A 19,398-nucleotide genomic window follows, 5' to 3' on the forward strand; every position below is an offset into this window, starting at 1 on the left:
TTAAGTGTGGAGAACCTTTGGCCCTCCAGATGTAGCTGAAATAATAATAATAATAATAATTTCATTTCTATAGTGCTTTATAGTTTTAAGAAAAAACTCTTAAAGATATTTACAGCACAATAACATATTAAACAAAACAATCTAGAATAAAACATAAGCAACACAATTAACAGGAAACTAACATCATAGATTTGTAGAGTTGGAAGGGATCTTGAGGATGATCTTGTCCAACCCCCTGTGATGCAGGAATATTCAGCTGTCCCAAAGATGCATGAGTTTTAGTGTTGCACATCACATTGTTTGTAACTTTGTTGTTCAGTAGATTGTGCAACAGCATTCTGTTGGTGCAAAGCATTTCACCAGTGGAGTTAAAGTCACTTTAACTTAGTGTTACATTGGATGCATCCCAGTGCATGTATGTGTGCATGTTAACTTGGTAGGCATGCATCTTATATAAGCACAAATGTAGCCCACATGTGGATTGCACAAATCCTGCTCACCTGCCAGCTTATTTTTCTGCAGCCTGCCCCCATGTGACTTTCCTTCAGCTAGATTTGCATAGGAGGAGCTTGGCGGGGGGAGAAATAGTTGCAGGGGGCTTTCAGAATGTAAAGGGTAACTGTTCTGGGTTTACTTGTGCACTCTTTTACTCCTAAAATTGCACACACACCCATTCCCGAAAGATTGTTAGGCTAAAATGGGAGTAATCCTATGTATGCTGCCCTGAGAATGTAGTTGAAAGGTGGCTATGAAAGGGGGATATAACTGCAATAGCGCCAGTTTTTAGGCATTTACCAGTGATCTTGCACATCAGCTGTATATTGGCTAGCCAGTAGCTGGCTGTTGGTAGGCACAAAATTTTCTAATGGCTATAGTCTTACTTAATGGTTTTTATTGGCTTAGCGTTTCTTGGGTATTATAAAACCCTTTACTTTATTTTTTCTGAATATCCTTTATTGATCAAAGGTGTGTTTCTGCTATAGGAAATTAATGGAAGTATTGTAACAAGTTTCTCGCTAACTTGTAGCAGAAGTCTGTCTGGAACTTTTCAAGAATATGAATGCTTTCACATTTCAGGTACTCATGTAATGGAAGGTTCTGGACGAATGGTAGTTACTGCTGTAGGTGTAAACTCACAAACTGGAATTATCTTCACCTTGCTTGGTGCTGGAGGTGATGAAGAAGAAGAAAAGAAAGAAAAAGAGAAAAAGGACAAGAAAAGTAAGCATGAAGTTTTGGACGGACTTTAGAGATACATTTTGTAGTTGGCTTCTCTTCTGTAAGAATGTTTGCAAGTGGTGTTGACCATGCAGAATGACAACGTAGGCAGGTACAAAATAACTACATAGAACTCCTGCTTCCACTTATTCCATTGTCCAAGCGGGTAAGTTTGAAAATTAAATAGTCAATTTTGTCTCTGAAGTCTTTCAAGTTAACATTCCCAACTTGCTTCAGCTGACACTTCATTACTCACTTAATACAATCACTCAAGTGCTCTTAACAGTATCACAAAAATAGGATGTGTTAAGTGAGGCCTGTCTGATATTAGTAAACTCCATAGATTATAGAGTGTTCCCTCTTTTATACTAATGGGAAAAATATGAATGGTGTTTTTTGTTTTTTTATATTTGAAGAAAGGCCATATCATTTGTTGTGTCCCTTTTGAAGTTAACCCTCTCCTCTAGCCCCTGATATTTTTTTATTCTTTATTTTGCAATACCTATACAGATAGGTATAATACCACAGCTGCCATGGAGACATTCAGATATTGTTTAAAATTATACTGCTTCACCTGGAAACTGATATTCTCCTCTTTGGTTTGTATTGCACCTCATAGATGACCTGGCTCTAGCTCAGAAAAAGATTTTTTTTTTAGTGTGAACCTAATCAACACTGAGAAATCTCTCCACATTTGCTTGAATTAATGTCAAACTCACCTTTACTAATCTTGATATGTCAGGACTTGCATTAATAGCAATACTATAATGCGAGGAGGTTTAGGGCTGTATGCACTCCATGCTTGTACTGGGTAAGCCAGTAAAAGGAGTAGCAGAAGCATTCTTCTAATTTCATTTGAACTATAGCTATAAAAGAATCTCATTTGTTATAATCATCCCCCACTTCCCCTGTTTCTCATGAATAGAATAACAACTCCTTGAGGTTGGGGGTAGAGGAAGATTTCAACTTTTGAGCTTATAACTACAGTGGTACCTTGGTTCTCGGACTTAATCGGTTCTAGAAGTCTGTTCCAAAACCAAAGCATTCCAAAACCAATGTGCACTTTCCCATAGAAAGTAATGCAAAATGGATTAATCCGTTCCGACTTTTAAAAACAACCCCTAAAACAGAAATTTAACATGAATGTGACTATCTAACAAGACCACTGAGCGATAAAATGAAAGCAAAAATAATGTTCTGTACTATAAAATAAATAAGACAGTATTGTAGATGATAAAAATTAAAATTATTTTTTTTCTTACCTGCACTGATGATAATCATTGTTTGGATGGGGGGCTTTTATACACTTCCGCAGTCACACAATCAATCAATCATAAAATGAAAAACAAGCCACAGTCACAAAAATGAAAAAGCCATACAAACAAAAACGCAAAAAATAGCAAAACAAAACAAAAAGCACCAAATATCACCTCAGAACACTGCAATCAGAAACGGGAGGCTTTAATTACAATGAGGGGGAGGACTTAAATTAGTTGCGTAAGGGTAAAACAGGATAAAAAACCATTATTATGATGGGGGGCTTAAATTTGTTGTACAAGGGTAAAATGGGATGAAAAATGCCTTTATTACGATTGGGGGGGACTTAAATTTGCCCCGCAAGGGTAAAACAGAATGAAAAAATCCTTAATTACTATGTGGGGGACTCCAATGAGCTGCACAACAGTGAAAACGGAAGCTTAGGAGCACGTTCGGCTTCCGAGGCAAAGTTTGAAAACCAGAACACTTACTTCTGGGTTTGTAGCGTTCGGGTTCTGAGTTGTTCGGGAACTAAGCTGTTCGAAAACCGAGGTACCACTGTATACAGTGGTACCCCGCAAGACGAATGCCTCGCAAGACGGAAAACCCGCAAGACGAAAGGGTTTTCTGTTTTGGAGGCGCTTCGCAAGACGAATTTCCCTATGGGCTTGCATCGCAAGACGAAAGACCATAGGGAAATGCTGGCGGTCGGGAGCAAAGACTTTCGCCCACAGCCGGCCTTCAGAAGAGGACCTCTTCTGAAGGCCGGCGGGGGGCAAAAGTCTTTGCTCCCCCCCGCCTGCCTTCCCCCCCCCCCCCGCCTGCCCCGGGCGATCTTAAAATGCTGGCGGGCGGGAGCGAAGCGTTCGCTGCCGACCCCCAGCATTTTAAAATCTCCAAGGGACAGCAGAGAAGTCTCTGTCCCGGGGAGATTTTAAAATGCTGGGGGTCGGGAGCGAAGCGCTGCCGACCCCCAGCATTTTAAAATCTCCCCGTGTCCCGGGAAGGTTTTAAAATGCTGGGGGTCGGCAGCGCTTCGCTCCCGACCCCCAGCATTTTAAAACGCTGTTCCTGCCCCAGCCGCCCCACTTCAGAACGTTGTTCCGAAGCGGGGAGGGGGGGCGGGGACACCTGCCCCAGCCGCCCCACTTCAGAACGTTGTTCCGAAGTGGGGAGGGGGGGCGGGGACACCTGCCCCAGCCGCCCCACTTCGGAAAGCTGTTCCGAAGAAGGGCGGGGGGGCGCGGACACCTGCCCCAGCCGCCCCACTTCGGAAAGCTGTTCCGAAGCGGGGAGGGGGGGCGGGGACACCTGCCCCAGCCGCCCCACTTCGGAAAGCTGTTCCGAAGCGGGGAGGGGGGGCGGGGACACCGGCCCCAGCCGCCCCACTTCGGAAAGCTGTTCCGAAGCGGGGAGGGGGGGCGGGGACACCTGCCCCAGCCGCCCCACTTCGGAAAGCTGTTCCGAAGCGGGGAGGGGGGGCGGGGACACCTGCCCCAGCCGCCCCACTTCGGAAAGCTGTTCCGAAGCGGGGAGGGGGGGCGGGGACACCTGCCCCAGCCGCCCCACTTCGGAAAGCTGTTCCGAAGCGGGGAGGGGGGGCGGGGACACCTGCCCCAGCCGCCCCACTTCGGAAAGCTGTTCCGAAGCGGGGAGGGGGGGCGGGGACACCTGCCCCAGCCGCCCCACTTCGGAAAGCTGTTCCGAAGCGGGGAGGGGGGGCGGGGACACCTGCCCCAGCCTCCCCACTTCGGAAAGCTGTTCCGAAGCGGGGAGGGGGGGCGGGGACACCTGCCCCAGCCTCCCCACTTCAGAACGTTGTTCCGAAGTGGGGAGGGGGGGCGGGGACACCTGCCCCAGCCTCTCCCCACTTCGGAAAGCTGTTCCGAAGAGGGGCGGGGGGCGGGGACACCTGCCCCAGCCCCCCCACTTCGGAAAGCTGTTCCGAAGCGGGGAGGGGGGGCGGGGACACCTGCCCCAGCCGCCCCACTTCGGAAAGCTGTTCCGAAGCGGGGAGGGGGGGCGCGGACACCTGCCCCAGCCGCCCCACTTCTGAACGTTGTTCTGAAGTGGGGAGGGGGGCGGGGACACCTGCCCCAGCCGCCCCACTTCGGAAAGCTGTTCCGAAGCGGGGAGGGGGGCGGGGACACCTGCCCCAGCCGCCCCACTTCGGAACGTTGTTCCGAAGCGGGGAGGGGGGGCGGGGACACCTGCCCCAGCCGCCCCACTTCAGAATGTTGTTCCGAAGCGGGGAGGGGGGGCGGGGACACCTGCCCCAGCCGCCCCACTTCAGAACGTTGTTCCGAAGCGGGGAGGGGGGGCGGGGACACCTGCCCCAGCCGCCCCACTTCGGAAAGCTGTTCCGAAGTGGGGAGGGGGGGCAGGGACACCTTCTGAAGGCTGGCAGGGGGCGAAAGTCTTTGTCCCCCCTGCCTGCCTTCCCAGGGGCTTTTAAATCGCCCCGGACAGAAGTCCTCCGCTGTCCGGGGCGATTTTAAAATGCCGCCCGCCAGCATTTTAAGAAAGCTGTTCCGAAGCGGGGAGGGGGGGTGGGGACACCTGCCCCAGCCGCCCCACTTCAGAACGTTGTTCCGAAGCGGGGAGGGGGGGCGGGGACACCTGCCCCAGCCGCCCCACTTCAGAACGTTGTTCCGAAGTGGGGAGGGGGGGCGGGGACACCTGCCCCAGCCGCCCCACTTCGGAAAGCTGTTCCGAAGAAGGGCGGGGGGGCGGGGACACCTGCCCCAGCCGCCCCACTTCGGAAAGCTGTTCCGAAGCGGGGAGGGGGGGCGGGGACACCTGCCCCAGCCGCCCCACTTCGGAAAGCTGTTCCGAAGCGGGGAGGGGGGCGGGGACACCGGCCCCAGCCGCCCCACTTCGGAAAGCTGTTCCGAAGCGGGGAGGGGGGGCGGGGACACCTGCCCCAGCCGCCCCACTTCGGAAAGCTGTTCCGAAGCGGGGAGGGGGGGCGGGGACACCTGCCCCAGCCGCCCCACTTCGGAAAGCTGTTCCGAAGCGGGGAGGGGGGGCGGGGACACCTGCCCCAGCCGCCCCACTTCGGAAAGCTGTTCCGAAGCGGGGAGGGGGGGCGGGGACACCTGCCCCAGCCGCCCCACTTCGGAAAGCTGTTCCGAAGCGGGGAGGGGGGGCGGGGACACCCGCCCCAGCCTCCCCACTTCAGAACGTTGTTCCGAAGTGGGGAGGGGGGGCGGGGACACCTGCCCCAGCCGCCCCACTTCGGAAAGCTGTTCCGAAGAGGGGCGGGGGCGGGGACACCTGCCCCAGCCCCCCCACTTCGGAAAGCTGTTCCGAAGCGGGGAGGGGGGGCGGGGACACCTGCCCCAGCCGCCCCACTTCGGAAAGCTGTTCCGAAGCGGGGAGGGGGGGCGGGGACACCTGCCCCAGCCGCCCCACTTCTGAACGTTGTTCCGAAGTGGGGAGGGGGGCGGGGACACCTGCCCCAGCCGCCCCACTTCGGGAAGCTGTTCCGAAGCGGGGAGGGGGGCGGGGACACCCGCCCCAGCCGCCCCACTTCAGAACGTTGTTCTGAAGCGGGGAGGGGGGGCGGGGACACCTGCCCCAGCCGCCCCACTTCAGAATGTTGTTCCGAAGCGGGGAGGGGGGGCGGGGACACCTGCCCCAGCCGCCCCACTTCAGAACGTTGTTCCGAAGCGGGGAGGGGGGGCGGGGACACCTGCCCCAGCCGCCCCACTTCGGAAAGCTGTTCCGAAGTGGGGAGGGGGGGCAGGGACACCTGCCCCAGCCGCCCCACTTCGGAAAGCTGTTCCGAAGCGGGGAGGGGGGGTGGGGACACCTGCCCCAGCCGCCCCACTTCGGAAAGCTGTTCCGAAGCGGGGAGGGGGGGCGGGGACACCTGCCCCAGCCGCCCCACTTCGGAAAGCTGTTCCGAAGCGGGGCGGGGGGCGGGAACACCTTCTGAAGGCTGGCAGGGGGCGAAAGTCTTTGTCCCCCCTGCCTGCCTTCCCAGGGGCTTTTAAATCGCCCCGGACAGCGGAGAAGTCCTCCGCTGTCCGGGGCGATTTTAAAATGCCGCCCGCCAGCATTTTAAGATTGCCCCGGACAGCGGAGAAGTCCTCCGCTGTCCCGGGGTTTTTTAAAATGCTGGGGGTGGGAAGAAAAGCCCTTGTGTCCCCCCCCCCCCAGCCTTCAGAAGAGGTCGGGGGACAGACTGTCCCCGGACCTGGTCTGAAGTCGGTTTCCCTAGGAACGCATTAATTGATTTTCAATGCATTCCTATGGGAAACCGTGCATCGCAAGACGAAAAAACCGCAAGACGAAGAGACTTGCGGAACGAATTAATTTCGTCTTGCGAGGCACCACTGTATATATGTATTGTAAGCTTACATATGAAACTAATCACCTTCCAGCTCCTGTCACAATGTTCAGAGGCATAAAGTTCCCCCAAAGCATGGCACCTCTGAACAGTTGAACACTGTTACATTTAAAGAATTGCAGGCTTATTCTAAGTGAAATTAAACCTGAACATTCCAACTGTCTTCTGAAACACATTGGGATCTGCACCTTAGTATCAAGCAAGACATTATTCTAAATGTGTCATTAGCAATTACGTCAAGTTTTTAATATTTAATACTAGGCACAGGGAGAGCTGAACTTCATGGGGAACATTGCAGGAGATTTAACCCTTTCTTTCACAGCCACAGTTGAAATGAAAATTGCCCCTGCCACCAGTAATGTCAATGGGACATTACTTTTTTCTTTTTTTCTTTTTTTGCTTTTTTTCCTAAGGTGAATGGGGTGTGAGGAAGGATCTTTATTGATATAATGACTGGGGAGGGAAGGGTTAAGTCACAGTTCCCTGCATGCTGTGATCCTGGTGGCTATCAGCCCCTTTCCCAACCCTGTCATTTAAAAGAACCTACCTGATTTAGTTGCTAATACATTTAGTATGGTTTTAGATTGGTATGCATCCCTGAAGTCCAGAAAACTACTCAATTACTGTGAAAGAGCCTTGTCCAGCGCAGCAATAAACACTTAGCAGACTTCGCAATTATAAGAGAAATTATAAACAGTCTCCTCTTCATGCTGTTGGTGCAGCAATGCCCTTTAAGACTAGATAATTGAGCAGAAGGTCTCATTATCCAAATCTAAAAGTGCTTTGATCTTAGATTTCTAAAAACAACTATTTTTTTATTGGCAGGTAAAAAACAAGATGGGGCTATTGAAAATCGTAACAAAGGTAATTAACAGTACTTACAACATTAACTTGATTTTTTTGAGCAAGCCGGATTAACCATAACTTTTAGGCAAAAGTTGTGCACCACATTTTAAAACTATACATAGCTTAATCTTGCATCTAATATATGTAACTTGTCCTCACAATCTTATGCTAGGATATATGGAACTGATGGGATTCAGCAAATGCACCCTGTCAGTGGAAATGCTGTGTAAGGACTTCCACTTGCACAATGGAACCTTCTCCCCTTTCTGCTGTCTGTACCCAAAAAAAAAATTGGCTGGGGGGTGTGGCTCAGGAGAACCTTTAGAACAGCATGTGAGGGGAAGGGAGGAACAATTGTTCCTTATGGCAAGCTGCTTGTTAAAGCACAACATTGAATTCCTCCCATATTATTAAATATGTTTAAGAGATTGAAAAGGGACCACAGGCTCATGTGCTCCTTTCCCCAACACAGAGCTTAAACTGCAGTTAAGAATTCGATCAGTGCCAATATTCACCAAAGTTAAAGCTAAGCTGGATTTTTGCTTAATACGGAGTTCTAGCTAGGGTTCCAAGTGGCTCACTCTCAGATGCGGCGGAGTGAAGGATGTAATTCTGAGGTCTCCTCTCAATCTGACCATGGTTTTATAGCAAGTCCAAGCCAGTTGATAGTCTGAAAAGTCAGTATTCTATTGCCGTGTTCTGTGAGGGTATAGTACTGTTCTTATAAAATGCAGGATTGTGTCTGAAAATGGCAGCCCACTGTCACTTTCCCTTAGTGTACTTTCCCCGTCTCTGCTTGTGATGTCCAGTCAGTGAACATTTCAGCAACAGACCCATGTTTAATATCACAAGGCATTGTGCTGTAATAAATCTATTTCTCAAAGCAATTTCTTTCATTCTCTGTGGCCTGAGATGCAAATAACTGTATCCAGGGGGCTACAGATCTTTGTTTGCCATGGACCCCTCTCTCATGCACCCCAACCCTGTGGAGTACTCAGGTAAGAAGGGCAATGAATAGTGCCCTTCGTCATTGTGTTGGACATGTGCAGAATGCTGTTTGTCTTTGTCTCAGCAGGAATAAAGAGAACTCCACTAAACACCCCTTGAGTTCTCTGAACTGGAGAAAAACTTGGGGGAAAGGATGCATGTATGCCTTACCCCTGCATTTGACAAGTGCCTAAAGCTAAGCAAACACCATTCCTTTTCCTAGAGTTTTCTGTAGTTTGCAGAATTTGGGTAATAGGATTTTTGTTGGAGGCATGCAAAACAGGCAAACATGGAGTAGGGAGTCGCTTGGTCACATAAGCCAGTCTTGCTATCTATTCTTCACCCCTTTAATTTCAGAATATTAAATACATGCTGCTCTAGATATAGAATAAATGTCAATGACTAAATCTTTAATTTGATGTTTATAGTGTTAGGAGTGGTGGTTTATCTATTATTTCCCCCCTTAAACTTAGCAAAAGCTCAGGATGGTGCAGCGATGGAAATGCAGCCCCTAAAAAGTGAAGATGGTGGTGATGGAGATGACAAAAAAAGAAACAATATGCCCAAGAAAGAAAAATCGGTTCTTCAAGGAAAGCTCACTAAGCTAGCAGTTCAGATTGGTAAAGCAGGTATGGCTTATTTAGTGTTCATCCTTAATGCCAGATTCTTAATGAACAAGCATTCAACTGTAGATCTTTTCTCAAACTCAACTTTGTATTAAAATTTTGAAATGAGTTTTTGAGACCTATTTTTAGAGTTTTGTCAATAATATGAATGATTAACTGGTTCTCATCTCTTCCTAAAAGGATTGCTGATGTCTGCAGTCACAGTCATCATTCTTGTATTATATTTTGTAATTGATACCTTCTGGGTCCAGAAACGTCCTTGGCTTGCTGAATGTACACCAATATATATTCAGTACTTTGTAAAGTTCTTTATCATTGGTGTTACTGTCCTGGTTGTGGCAGTTCCAGAGGGTCTTCCGCTTGCAGTTACTATCTCACTGGCTTACTCTGTAAAGGTATGTGTGAGAAACCTATGCTTCTGTATGGTAGTACATTATATAGCATAGATATATATTCATAGATGTTTTTCCTAAGAAACTGGATCAATGAAATGTTTTGGAATGGTTTATCTGCTTGTTCTGTTGGTTTGTTCTGCATCAACCTATCTTTACAAACACTGTGGTCATAAAGTAATCACTCAGCATTAAATGTAACTCTTCCAAACACAAGGAATATGCTTGTTAAAATAACCCTTACAGTCGATGCATCTGTCAATTGATTTTATCTTTACCCTCTGGGTACTAATTATAAAGCTTAAATATGTGATATCCATTGAATATTTATTATTGAGGAACCTCAACCTCAGCATGCACAATGACAAGTGAATTCTAAAAATGTGTTTAATGCTGTTAGACTGACTTAATCTCTTTTTTATAGAAAATGATGAAAGATAATAACTTGGTCAGACATCTGGATGCTTGTGAAACAATGGGAAATGCAACAGCCATTTGCTCGGATAAAACAGGAACATTGACAATGAACAGAATGACGGTAGTCCAAGCTTACATCAGTGAAAAACATTATAAAAAAATTCCTGAGGCACAAGCTATTCCTGACAAAACCTTGTCATACCTTGTAACAGGAATCTCTGTAAACTCTGCTTATACTTCCAAAATCTTGGTAAGTGTGTATTGGAAACTATTGATTCAGTGGTAGAGTTAAAGCATGTGTTTTAACATCTCCCATTGAAACAATAGGTCTCATAACTTTGGAAAGATTGTTCTCATTTAAATTCTTCAGAGTTCTATAATAAACATGTTTACTAAAGTCATATATGTACATTACTGAAAGATTACTAAGCTGATGGGAAAGCTTTGATCCTTCTAAATAACTATTGGGAATATACCGTATTTTTCTGTGTATAAGACTAGGGGTTTTTTACCAAAAAATTAGTTTAAAATTGGGGCTCGTCTTATATACGGGTAGTGCTGATGGGTGTTTTCTTAATTTGGAGTCCCCAAAAATAGGAGGCGTCTTATACATGGGGGCGTCCTATACATGTAAAAATATGGCAATTGAAATGAATGTTAATATATTTGAGCTTCCTTGGCTATATAATTTTTTGACATTTGGTTTTTGAAATGCCAAATGGCTCTACGTTGCTCTTCTCAGCTCTAATGCATTTTGAGTTGACATGTATTTCCTGGGATATAGCAACAATAATAAAAGTATAATAAATAGTAATAATTTAAAAGTTTGTCTATTTTCTGGATAAAATAGCATCAATTACCGTATTTTTCGCTCTGTAACACGCACCCGACCATAACACGCACGTAGTTTTTAGAGGAGGAAAATCCGTAGGCATGCCACCCGTAGGCATTTCCTCCATAACACGCACAGACATTTCCCCTTACTTTCTAGGAGGAAAAAAGTGAGTGTTATGGTGCAAAAAATACGGTAATTCTGAAACTGATAATTTTATGCCTCGGCTTACTTAATTCATGGCTTAATTAGTTCAAATTTCTCAAGAACTAATGTATATGATCTACTGAAACTGTTCTGGAGTCACAAAGTTTCACTTGTCATTTTAGCTTTCTTGTCCTTTCAGTATTTTATCTGTTGCTCTGATTGGGAAGAGCAGTGAAATATGCAAGAATTGCCTTAGCAGACTCACCAAGCCAAACACCAACCATTCTCTGTGTGGCCTGACAGTGCTCAACATCCCCTGTTTTTGCAGTCTCAGGTAGGCAGCAAAAACAAGTTTCTTGAGCAGCTTACAGAGCATGGTTAGTGAATTGAGTTTGGCTTTATGTGTTGTATTATGCAGGCCCACATACCTGCAAACTAGCAGTTGTACTGATTTAAGGACATGTTTACAAATGACACTATCCTTTATTTTTGTTTGGCCTTGGTAAAAGGGCCATTCCATGCTGAACACCAAACTACAAATGTGTCTCTGTGTCTTGCCTGGTATTGAAATGTGCACCTGACCTTTCTCATTGCACCATTATCCTGCCAGTCTGTAAGAACTGACCCTCAGTTACTCATTGAGTCTAATTTAACAGCTTTCTAAGAACTAATATGACTCCTGAAATTGTCTCTGACTTTTAGTGCTTGTACTCTGACTTGAGAAGACAAATTCGTAATATAAATTTTTCTATTGGTTGCACTTTATGAACATTAAACTGCCCCCTAAGCAGTGACATATTCTTTAAAGATGTGTGTAAGCTAAAATTTGCATCCAGTTTCAGCATATAACTTGCAAACCTTCAGTGTATGATTTCTGAGAGGCTGAATTCTAAGCTGCTGCCTATTCCTTATTTCCTTGAACCAGAAGCAAATTCCTTCTCAAGGGTTTATTCTGTCTTTCAGCCTCCTGAAAAGGAAGGTGGCTTGCCCCGTCATGTTGGTAATAAAACTGAATGTGCCTTGCTGGGACTGCTTCTGGATTTGAAACGAGACTACCAGGATGTTAGAAACGAAATACCAGAAGAGGCACTTTACAAAGTCTACACCTTCAACTCTGTTAGAAAGTCCATGAGTACTGTGTTAAAGAACTCTGATGGCAGTTTCCGGATATTCAGCAAGGGCGCCTCGGAGATAGTACTTAAAAAGCAAGTTAACTTTTTGTGGTCTCTTATCATGTAACGGTGTGATGAAATTCCTGAAATGCTACCTTCTGTTTCTTGGCTTTTAAGCACTGTATTTCTTCATTGTCCAAGTCAGGAGTTCTTAGAACTAGCTAATTTAGAAACCTTTCCTATAAGATGTTGTTATAGGGCTTGCAACACAGCTGAATGCTTCATTGACCCAAAATTAAGCTAGTTACTTTCCAAGTCTTCGGTGAATACAAAGTTGCATTTTACTTTCATTAGTCATGTGATGCAATGACTACTTTTTGCTAGAGGTTAGATATATAATCTTGTCGCTTAATCATAGAAACAGTGAAGTATTTCCTGCTCGTCTTCCCTTTAAGATGATAATTTTCATTATCTGCCTATTGAATGAAATGTATTCTTTTCTTACTTTTTAATTGCAAAGTTTGGTGGTCAGTGAGGGCAATCTTGTTCACATGGACTGGGTGAAAAGGGAGCTAGAAACAGTCATTTTGCTTTTGCAGTTCAGGCTATTGTGTACTTTATCTTACAGGTCCACTGAACTGATTGCGGAAGATAAGGGGGGGTCTGTAGGAAAACATGACAGTTCAGCTCCTGAACAGTTCCCTCTTTTGTGAAGACTTGTAGAGTTGGCTTGTAGCCTTGACATTCTTGTGAATATATGAATATGCATTTTATGATCTGCTAAGCACTTACCCTATATATAAAATATGACAATGCCAGGACTACAGCACCTCTTACTGGAACGGATCTTGCTACTCTTCTGAGCCTTGTCCTAATGTTTTTAACATCTGAGTGAAAACCTTTCCCATTTTGGGTGCATTTGACTTACCTTTGTTACTGCTGGGCTGTGAGATGCTGGCAAAGGGAAGCAGGATAAACTCCTGGGAAAAACTCCTAGAACATGGTAGGAATGCCGTACTGTGAATCCCTCCCCCACTTTTGTGCCTTCGCTAGCCTTTACCTTCCCTATCGCCACCACCAAGCATTGGCATAAAAATGTTCCCATACTGGGAGGTGGGATGACAAGGCAACCAAGTTCTTCATGAAATCTGTGCTGGGATGCATGTGTATCTAGCTGCTGCAAGATTTAGGAATATTTAATGTTAGCCCCAGAAAGTACCTGCGATGCAGATGACCTTTTTTATTGAGTGTTCTGAATCTTGAAAATTGTTTCTGTTTTGTTTTCAGGTGCTTCAAGATACTGAGCGCGAATGGTGAATCCAAAGTGTTCAGGCCAAGGGACCGTGATGATATTGTAAAAACTGTGATTGAGCCTATGGCCTCAGAGGGACTCAGAACCATATGTCTGGCATTCAGAGACTTCCCAGCTGGAGAACCTGAGCCAGAATGGGACAATGAAAATGACATTGTCACTGGGCTTACATGTATTGCTATTGTAGGCATTGAAGACCCTGTGAGGCCAGAGGTAGGCGGAAACTCTTCATTAAAGTGTGTTTTAGAACATTATTTGCTAAAGTAATAACTTAATGTTCTGCCAGTGTTTGGAAACAATGCCGTACTTTAATTCGAAAACAGGTGTAAGCATGTCAAGGCATTAAAATAATTCCCGAGACTTAACATAACCAAATAAAGATAAATTCACATCTTCATTTTGATTGGCTTGAGTTCGGTCTTCAAGTCCCTTTTGTGAGTGTAAAGTAACTGCTGCAGACGGTGTCATTTTTAGGGAAACATATGACATCCTGAATTTGTGTGAGGTGAGGTAGATCCCTCTGCCTCCATAAGAACATGTCTTTATCCATGCTCCAATGCAATAGGTGGTGGTGGTGGAAATCAACTACTTTTTTTAAAAAAACCTAATTAAATACCCCAAATGAGAGAAATATTCAGTATAAACAGCATGTGCATTTAATCTAAAAGTTACTAGACATTTGCAGAATGTTTTTTCCTGCCCTGCTGATCAAGCTTAAGTTGTAGTTTGCTTAGATAGCAAGTGAACCCTCATAAGTAGTCTGCTGTGTTACAGGGTTTGATAACAAAACTTGTGTCAAATATCTGAGAATTAGGCTTTGTCTCAAAATGGTAAGAAACATTTTATACATTAGTTAAACAGGAGACTTCAGTCCCAGTCTCTCTCTCAGCCTTAAAACCTTTCAAAGATGGGTCACCCAAATGTTACTACTAAAAACCCTCCCCATTTAATAAGTTAATTGTAAGCTATAGGAGCTTAAGTGTTACAGGTGCCCACTTGTTTCCATTAACACCCAAATATACATGATTTGGAATACATGCCTAATAACATGATGATAGAAAATTATCTATAGAACTGTGTTAAGCCATATTATTTCAACTGAAGGACAATTTGAGATTAAGCAGGAGATTGGAGGGCAGGAAGCTGTGGATAAATAATGTTTCAAGCATGTCCATGTAGCAAAGGTTCTTCATAAACTATTCTTTATTCAAAATAAAAATTAGGTACCAGATGCAATAAAAAAATGCCAGCGTGCTGGTATAACTGTGCGGATGGTTACTGGTGATAATATCAACACTGCTCGTGCTATTGCTTTAAAATGTGGCATTTTGCATCCTGGTGAAGATTTCTTATGCCTAGAAGGCAAAGAATTCAACCGACGAATACGTAATGAAAAAGGAGAGGTAAGTTTGGTTAATATTATTCCCTTGAATTTTGGTTTTTGAAAGTTTGCTTAGTTATAAAGCTAATCTAAATTATCTTTGCAGATAGAACAAGAGAGAATAGACAAAATTTGGCCCAAGCTTCGTGTGCTTGCAAGGTCGTCCCCCACTGACAAACACACACTGGTAAAAGGTAAATAAGCATTCTCAAATAGAAGGGTTGACTATAACTGATTGCTTTCTAATTGGGTGTTAACCAAAGTATTTTAGACTTGTCCAACCATTTATTCAAGGACATCTATTCACTGACTGGATAAAGGTCTTTAGGATCAAGAGGCCATATCTCTTGTTAATACAGTTAATATTAGGTCAAGGCCAAACATCAGTTCATGATTTGTATTTTGATGGCAATTCATATATCTGTACTTCCATTTTAGGTATAATAGACAGCACAGTTTCAGAACAGAGGCAAGTTGTAGCGGTGACTGGTGATGGTACCAACGATGGTCCAGCGTTGAAAAAAGCAGATGTTGGCTTTGCCATGGTAAGTTTAAACTGCTGTCTACTGATTTTGATAAGTGCTCCTTGCTGAGCTGTACTGCCAGTTTTCATTGTGACGAACATTTGGATTTATACCAAAGGTTGAATACATCTAACTTACACTCAGCAGTGGCAAGACCAAAACTGATTGCAGCTCCCTCGGCTTTCTGTTAACCCTATTCTGAAATAACCTTGAAGAGGGAAACTGCATAAACTTACAATGTCCATATACAGGATTAAACGTGTATGGAAAGTGAAACAGGACTGCAGTTGGGTTCCCATCTGTTCACTCTGTCAATTGGGATAGAAGCACAACTTGATTTTTCAGTATATTATGTTGCAGCTTTCTTGGTGAAGGATGGGATGTGGAGTAACTTGTGTCTCTGAATCTAAAATCAAAAGTAGGAACCTGAAGTTATTAATGTGGAGATGGCACAATAAACCTATGTTTTGATAATAACAGCTAATATAGCTGGGATTCTTAGTTTGTGTAAAGGCATATAAAGCCATCATTGAGCATTCGGGGGGGGGAGGGCTGTTCTGAACGGATAGTGGGGGAAGAAGTGGAAAACGGAATGTGAAGAAAACCTCAGAGAGAAATCTTGCTGTTGCTGCTTGAGGTCAGATTGTATGAAACTCATGGATCATGAGAAGTTAATGTGGTTCATGCTAAGCTGATACTACATTTGAGCATTTATTGCTGAGATCAGGTTTCTTCTGTTCCTTTTCCTTGTCATAGTGGAATTGTGCCACTGCAACTAAGATGAGTGTAGACTAGCTTATCTCTTTAGAATTTGGTGTCACTTACATGATGCTGAACCATGAATGCTTCTATGTGTGTGGTTTTTTTCTTTTGAGTCTGGTTCATTGATCATTCCAAGAAGTAGAAATGAATTGGTCTTGTTGCTCTTGTGGGAGGTGAAGCTTTAGATTCCCTCCATACCACTCACATATGTAGTAGCATTTTAAGGTCACACTTCCTTTTTTAGTTGAATAAAAGGGGGGGATAGCTATGTTGCTGTTATGTAACATGCTTTATACTACCAACAGTTTTTAACACTAGCAGCTTTTCAGATTTTGTGGATCATAATCATTTGACACAAGTAGCTGACTACTTTCCTTGTTGGAATGATACATAAGGGACCATGCCTAGATTCCAAAACCTATTGCTTTCCTCAGCTAGAACTTGTGGAATTTGCTTAATGTGAATGGAACATTCAGGAGCTGTGCTACTGTGCCACCTAGTGGCTTTCGAGGTTAACAAAAGAGGCTTTAGAGCATCAGGCTATTTTCATCTAAGCAAAAAATGTGCAAAATGTTGATAAAGGGCAAATGAAGCCAAAATGTGCCATTTCAGATACGTACATTGTGGGTTTATTGTACTGGAATAGCTTTAACCAGCTTATGTGCCATGCTTCATCAGTAATCATCCCTAATGGGAGCAGATGAAATTCACTTTCAAGATTTGTAGAGTCTATGCATTGCAAATATGTAGTGAGTACGTTAGACTAAGACTCATTGAAATCAAGACTTTTTTCAACATGTGCAAAGGATTGGATTGCATGTTTTATTAAGTCAGTTAATATTAGTGCCAACAACTCTCTATCTCCAGATAGAAACCCGAACTAATAATTGTTGCAATTGATTTTTATATACAAATGCTGACAGTGTCTAGCCTAAACAATTGGATATGACACAATAGTTATTCTTCTTACCATTTGATATTACTTAAACTTGCTATCAAGATAGTGCATCATAATAATAGCTTTTGTACTGAAATATATGTTAAAAGCAAAGGATGAGACCACTGTAAGATGGTAATTTTTGGACCAGTGTTTTCAAGACTTGTGTGTGCACTTTTTAACTGCAATGTGTATAGCTGGAATGCTGTTCATCATGTTGTGACTTTTTGGGGATTTCTCTTTCAGGGTATCGCTGGAACTGATGTAGCTAAAGAAGCTTCCGATATTATTCTCACAGATGACAACTTCACAAGCATTGTTAAAGCAGTTATGTGGGGCCGAAATGTGTATGACAGTATCTCCAAATTCCTTCAGTTCCAGCTTACTGTCAATGTAGTTGCAGTAATTGTTGCTTTCACAGGAGCATGTATTACACAAGTAGGTATTATGCATTGATACTAGCTTTTTTAGAGTGAATTTACTAGATGTATTTTTAAAACCACAGTCCCAAACCTCAATGGAGAAAATATTTAACTGCTGCATGGCTTGTTGGTTTCTAGGATATTTGTGTTTATGTATTAGGAAATGTATCATTTTTGTAGGATTCTCCACTTAAAGCTGTTCAGATGTTATGGGTAAATCTCATAATGGACACACTGGCTTCGCTTGCCTTGGCAACGGAACCACCCACAGAAGCTCTCTTGCTGAGGAAGCCTTACGGTAGAAATAAACCTCTCATCTCGCGAACGATGATGAAGAATATTCTGGGCCATGCTTGCTATCAGCTTGTGGTTGTCTTTACACTCCTGTTTGCTGGTAAGAATTCTAGATTCCTAAGCTTTAACTTTTTAGAAGCTAAGTGCTTACTTTGTGACTGCTTCTCAAATAGCTATTTTAGTTTTCAAATGAACTCTTCAGTATTTGATGTTTACATGGTAATGCCTTACATGAAAATCTAAATCAGCACGAGATACTGAGAGTGTTAATCTCCCCTTCACAGGTGAAAAAATATTTGACATTGATAGTGGACGGAATGCACCTCTTCACGCACCTCCTTCAGAGCACTATACTATTGTGTTTAATACATTTGTTATGATGCAGCTTTTTAATGAAATAAATGCTCGAAAAATCCACGGTGAAAGGAATGTATTTGAAGGAATTTTCAATAATGCTATATTCTGTACCATAGTTCTGGGCACATTTATTGTACAGGTGGGTTGGTTACTGAACTTACTTGATAAACAATTTTTTACTTTTTGTTGCCAAAGCTTTTTTTTCTCTCTCTATATATGTATATGTTAGGATACAACATCCTTAGCAGGTCTAATATAGTATGTAATTTGGCTGACATCTTTAGAAATGCTTTAAATTTGGAGATAAAATACAGGTGACAGTTAAGGTCCTTATCTCTGCCCATTGTTCTGATGAATTCATAATTTTGTTTGGAAATCTGATCTTTTCATATGTGACTTAAATCCAGCTTCTAATTTCACAATTAACTGGGCATTATATTTGCCTGTTAGATAAGATTGAACTTTTGACTCTGATCCTGTCTGCTGTCAACTAAAGCTAAGTGTATCCATGCAAGAATGTGGCAGAATTAGTAATTAGTATTTTGGATACCTGCACTGGAGTGTTAAATATGTTTGTATGGTTCCAAAAAAATGAATGACTCCTCCCAGAACTGCCCTGGTAGCTGCCCCTTAAAATGCAAATAATGCACATGCATAGTTTTTATTGATTTCTTTATTTACTTCATTGCATTTTTCCTCCACCCATCTTCCCAAAGGAAACCTAGGGCAATGTACATACAATCCAACATAATAATATAAAATATTAAAGTACCAATATAAAACTATAATTAAACAATAATATTCCAGGAAGCAGAGATAAAAATATCACCCCATCACAGTTTCCCAGGGGCTTCACAAATCGTGACCTAGCTGTCTACCAAAAGATGCCAGTGGTGGCGACAAACAGTAGGCCAGATGCATTGGCACTAGCAAGCTTCTGGGGGGCTCTAAAAATCCAACAGAAAAATAGCTCAGAGTTTTATTTTTGGAATAGACGGGTCAAATATTTGGTGCAGCATAGCCATCACCGACTTTTAAAAATAAATTGTGATATTTGTGATTTTTCTTAACAGATTGTCATTGTGCAGTTTGGAGGAAAACCTTTCAGTTGTTCGGAGCTTACAGTAGAACAATGGCTCTGGTCAATTTTTCTAGGAATGGGCACACTTCTCTGGGGCCAGGTAAGAAGCAACAGCTTTTTGTGCAGTTCACTTGCTGGAA

At 43.7% G+C, this 19,398-nt stretch overlaps 1 protein-coding gene across 9 annotated transcripts in view; it reads left to right on the forward strand.

Moving 5' to 3' along the window:
* Positions 1 to 19,398, forward strand: part of ATP2B1 (ATPase plasma membrane Ca2+ transporting 1) — a 71,357-nt gene that overhangs the window by 43,555 nt on the left and 8,404 nt on the right. For 7 of the 9 annotated variants that reach the window (XM_081211195.1, XM_081211191.1, XM_081211197.1 and 4 more), the window contains 14 exons: positions 1,078 to 1,221; positions 7,655 to 7,693; positions 9,136 to 9,291; positions 9,469 to 9,683; positions 10,105 to 10,347; positions 12,040 to 12,281; positions 13,476 to 13,713; positions 14,724 to 14,903; positions 14,988 to 15,075; positions 15,320 to 15,426; positions 17,351 to 17,542; positions 17,707 to 17,920; positions 18,105 to 18,316; positions 19,251 to 19,358. In XM_081211195.1, the coding sequence (XP_081067321.1) occupies positions 1,078 to 1,221; positions 7,655 to 7,693; positions 9,136 to 9,291; positions 9,469 to 9,683; positions 10,105 to 10,347; positions 12,040 to 12,281; positions 13,476 to 13,713; positions 14,724 to 14,903; positions 14,988 to 15,075; positions 15,320 to 15,426; positions 17,351 to 17,542; positions 17,707 to 17,920; positions 18,105 to 18,316; positions 19,251 to 19,358 (2,378 nt within the window). The remainder of the gene's footprint in view (positions 1 to 1,077; positions 1,222 to 7,654; positions 7,694 to 9,135; positions 9,292 to 9,468; positions 9,684 to 10,104; positions 10,348 to 12,039; positions 12,282 to 13,475; positions 13,714 to 14,723; positions 14,904 to 14,987; positions 15,076 to 15,319; positions 15,427 to 17,350; positions 17,543 to 17,706; positions 17,921 to 18,104; positions 18,317 to 19,250; positions 19,359 to 19,398) is intronic. The other 2 variants (XM_081211196.1, XM_081211199.1) reach the window with 1 other exon arrangement.

The sequence above is a fragment of the Podarcis bocagei genome, assembly GCF_964188305.1.
Source record: "Podarcis bocagei genome assembly, chromosome: 10".
Taxonomy (NCBI): domain Eukaryota; kingdom Metazoa; phylum Chordata; class Lepidosauria; order Squamata; family Lacertidae; genus Podarcis; species Podarcis bocagei.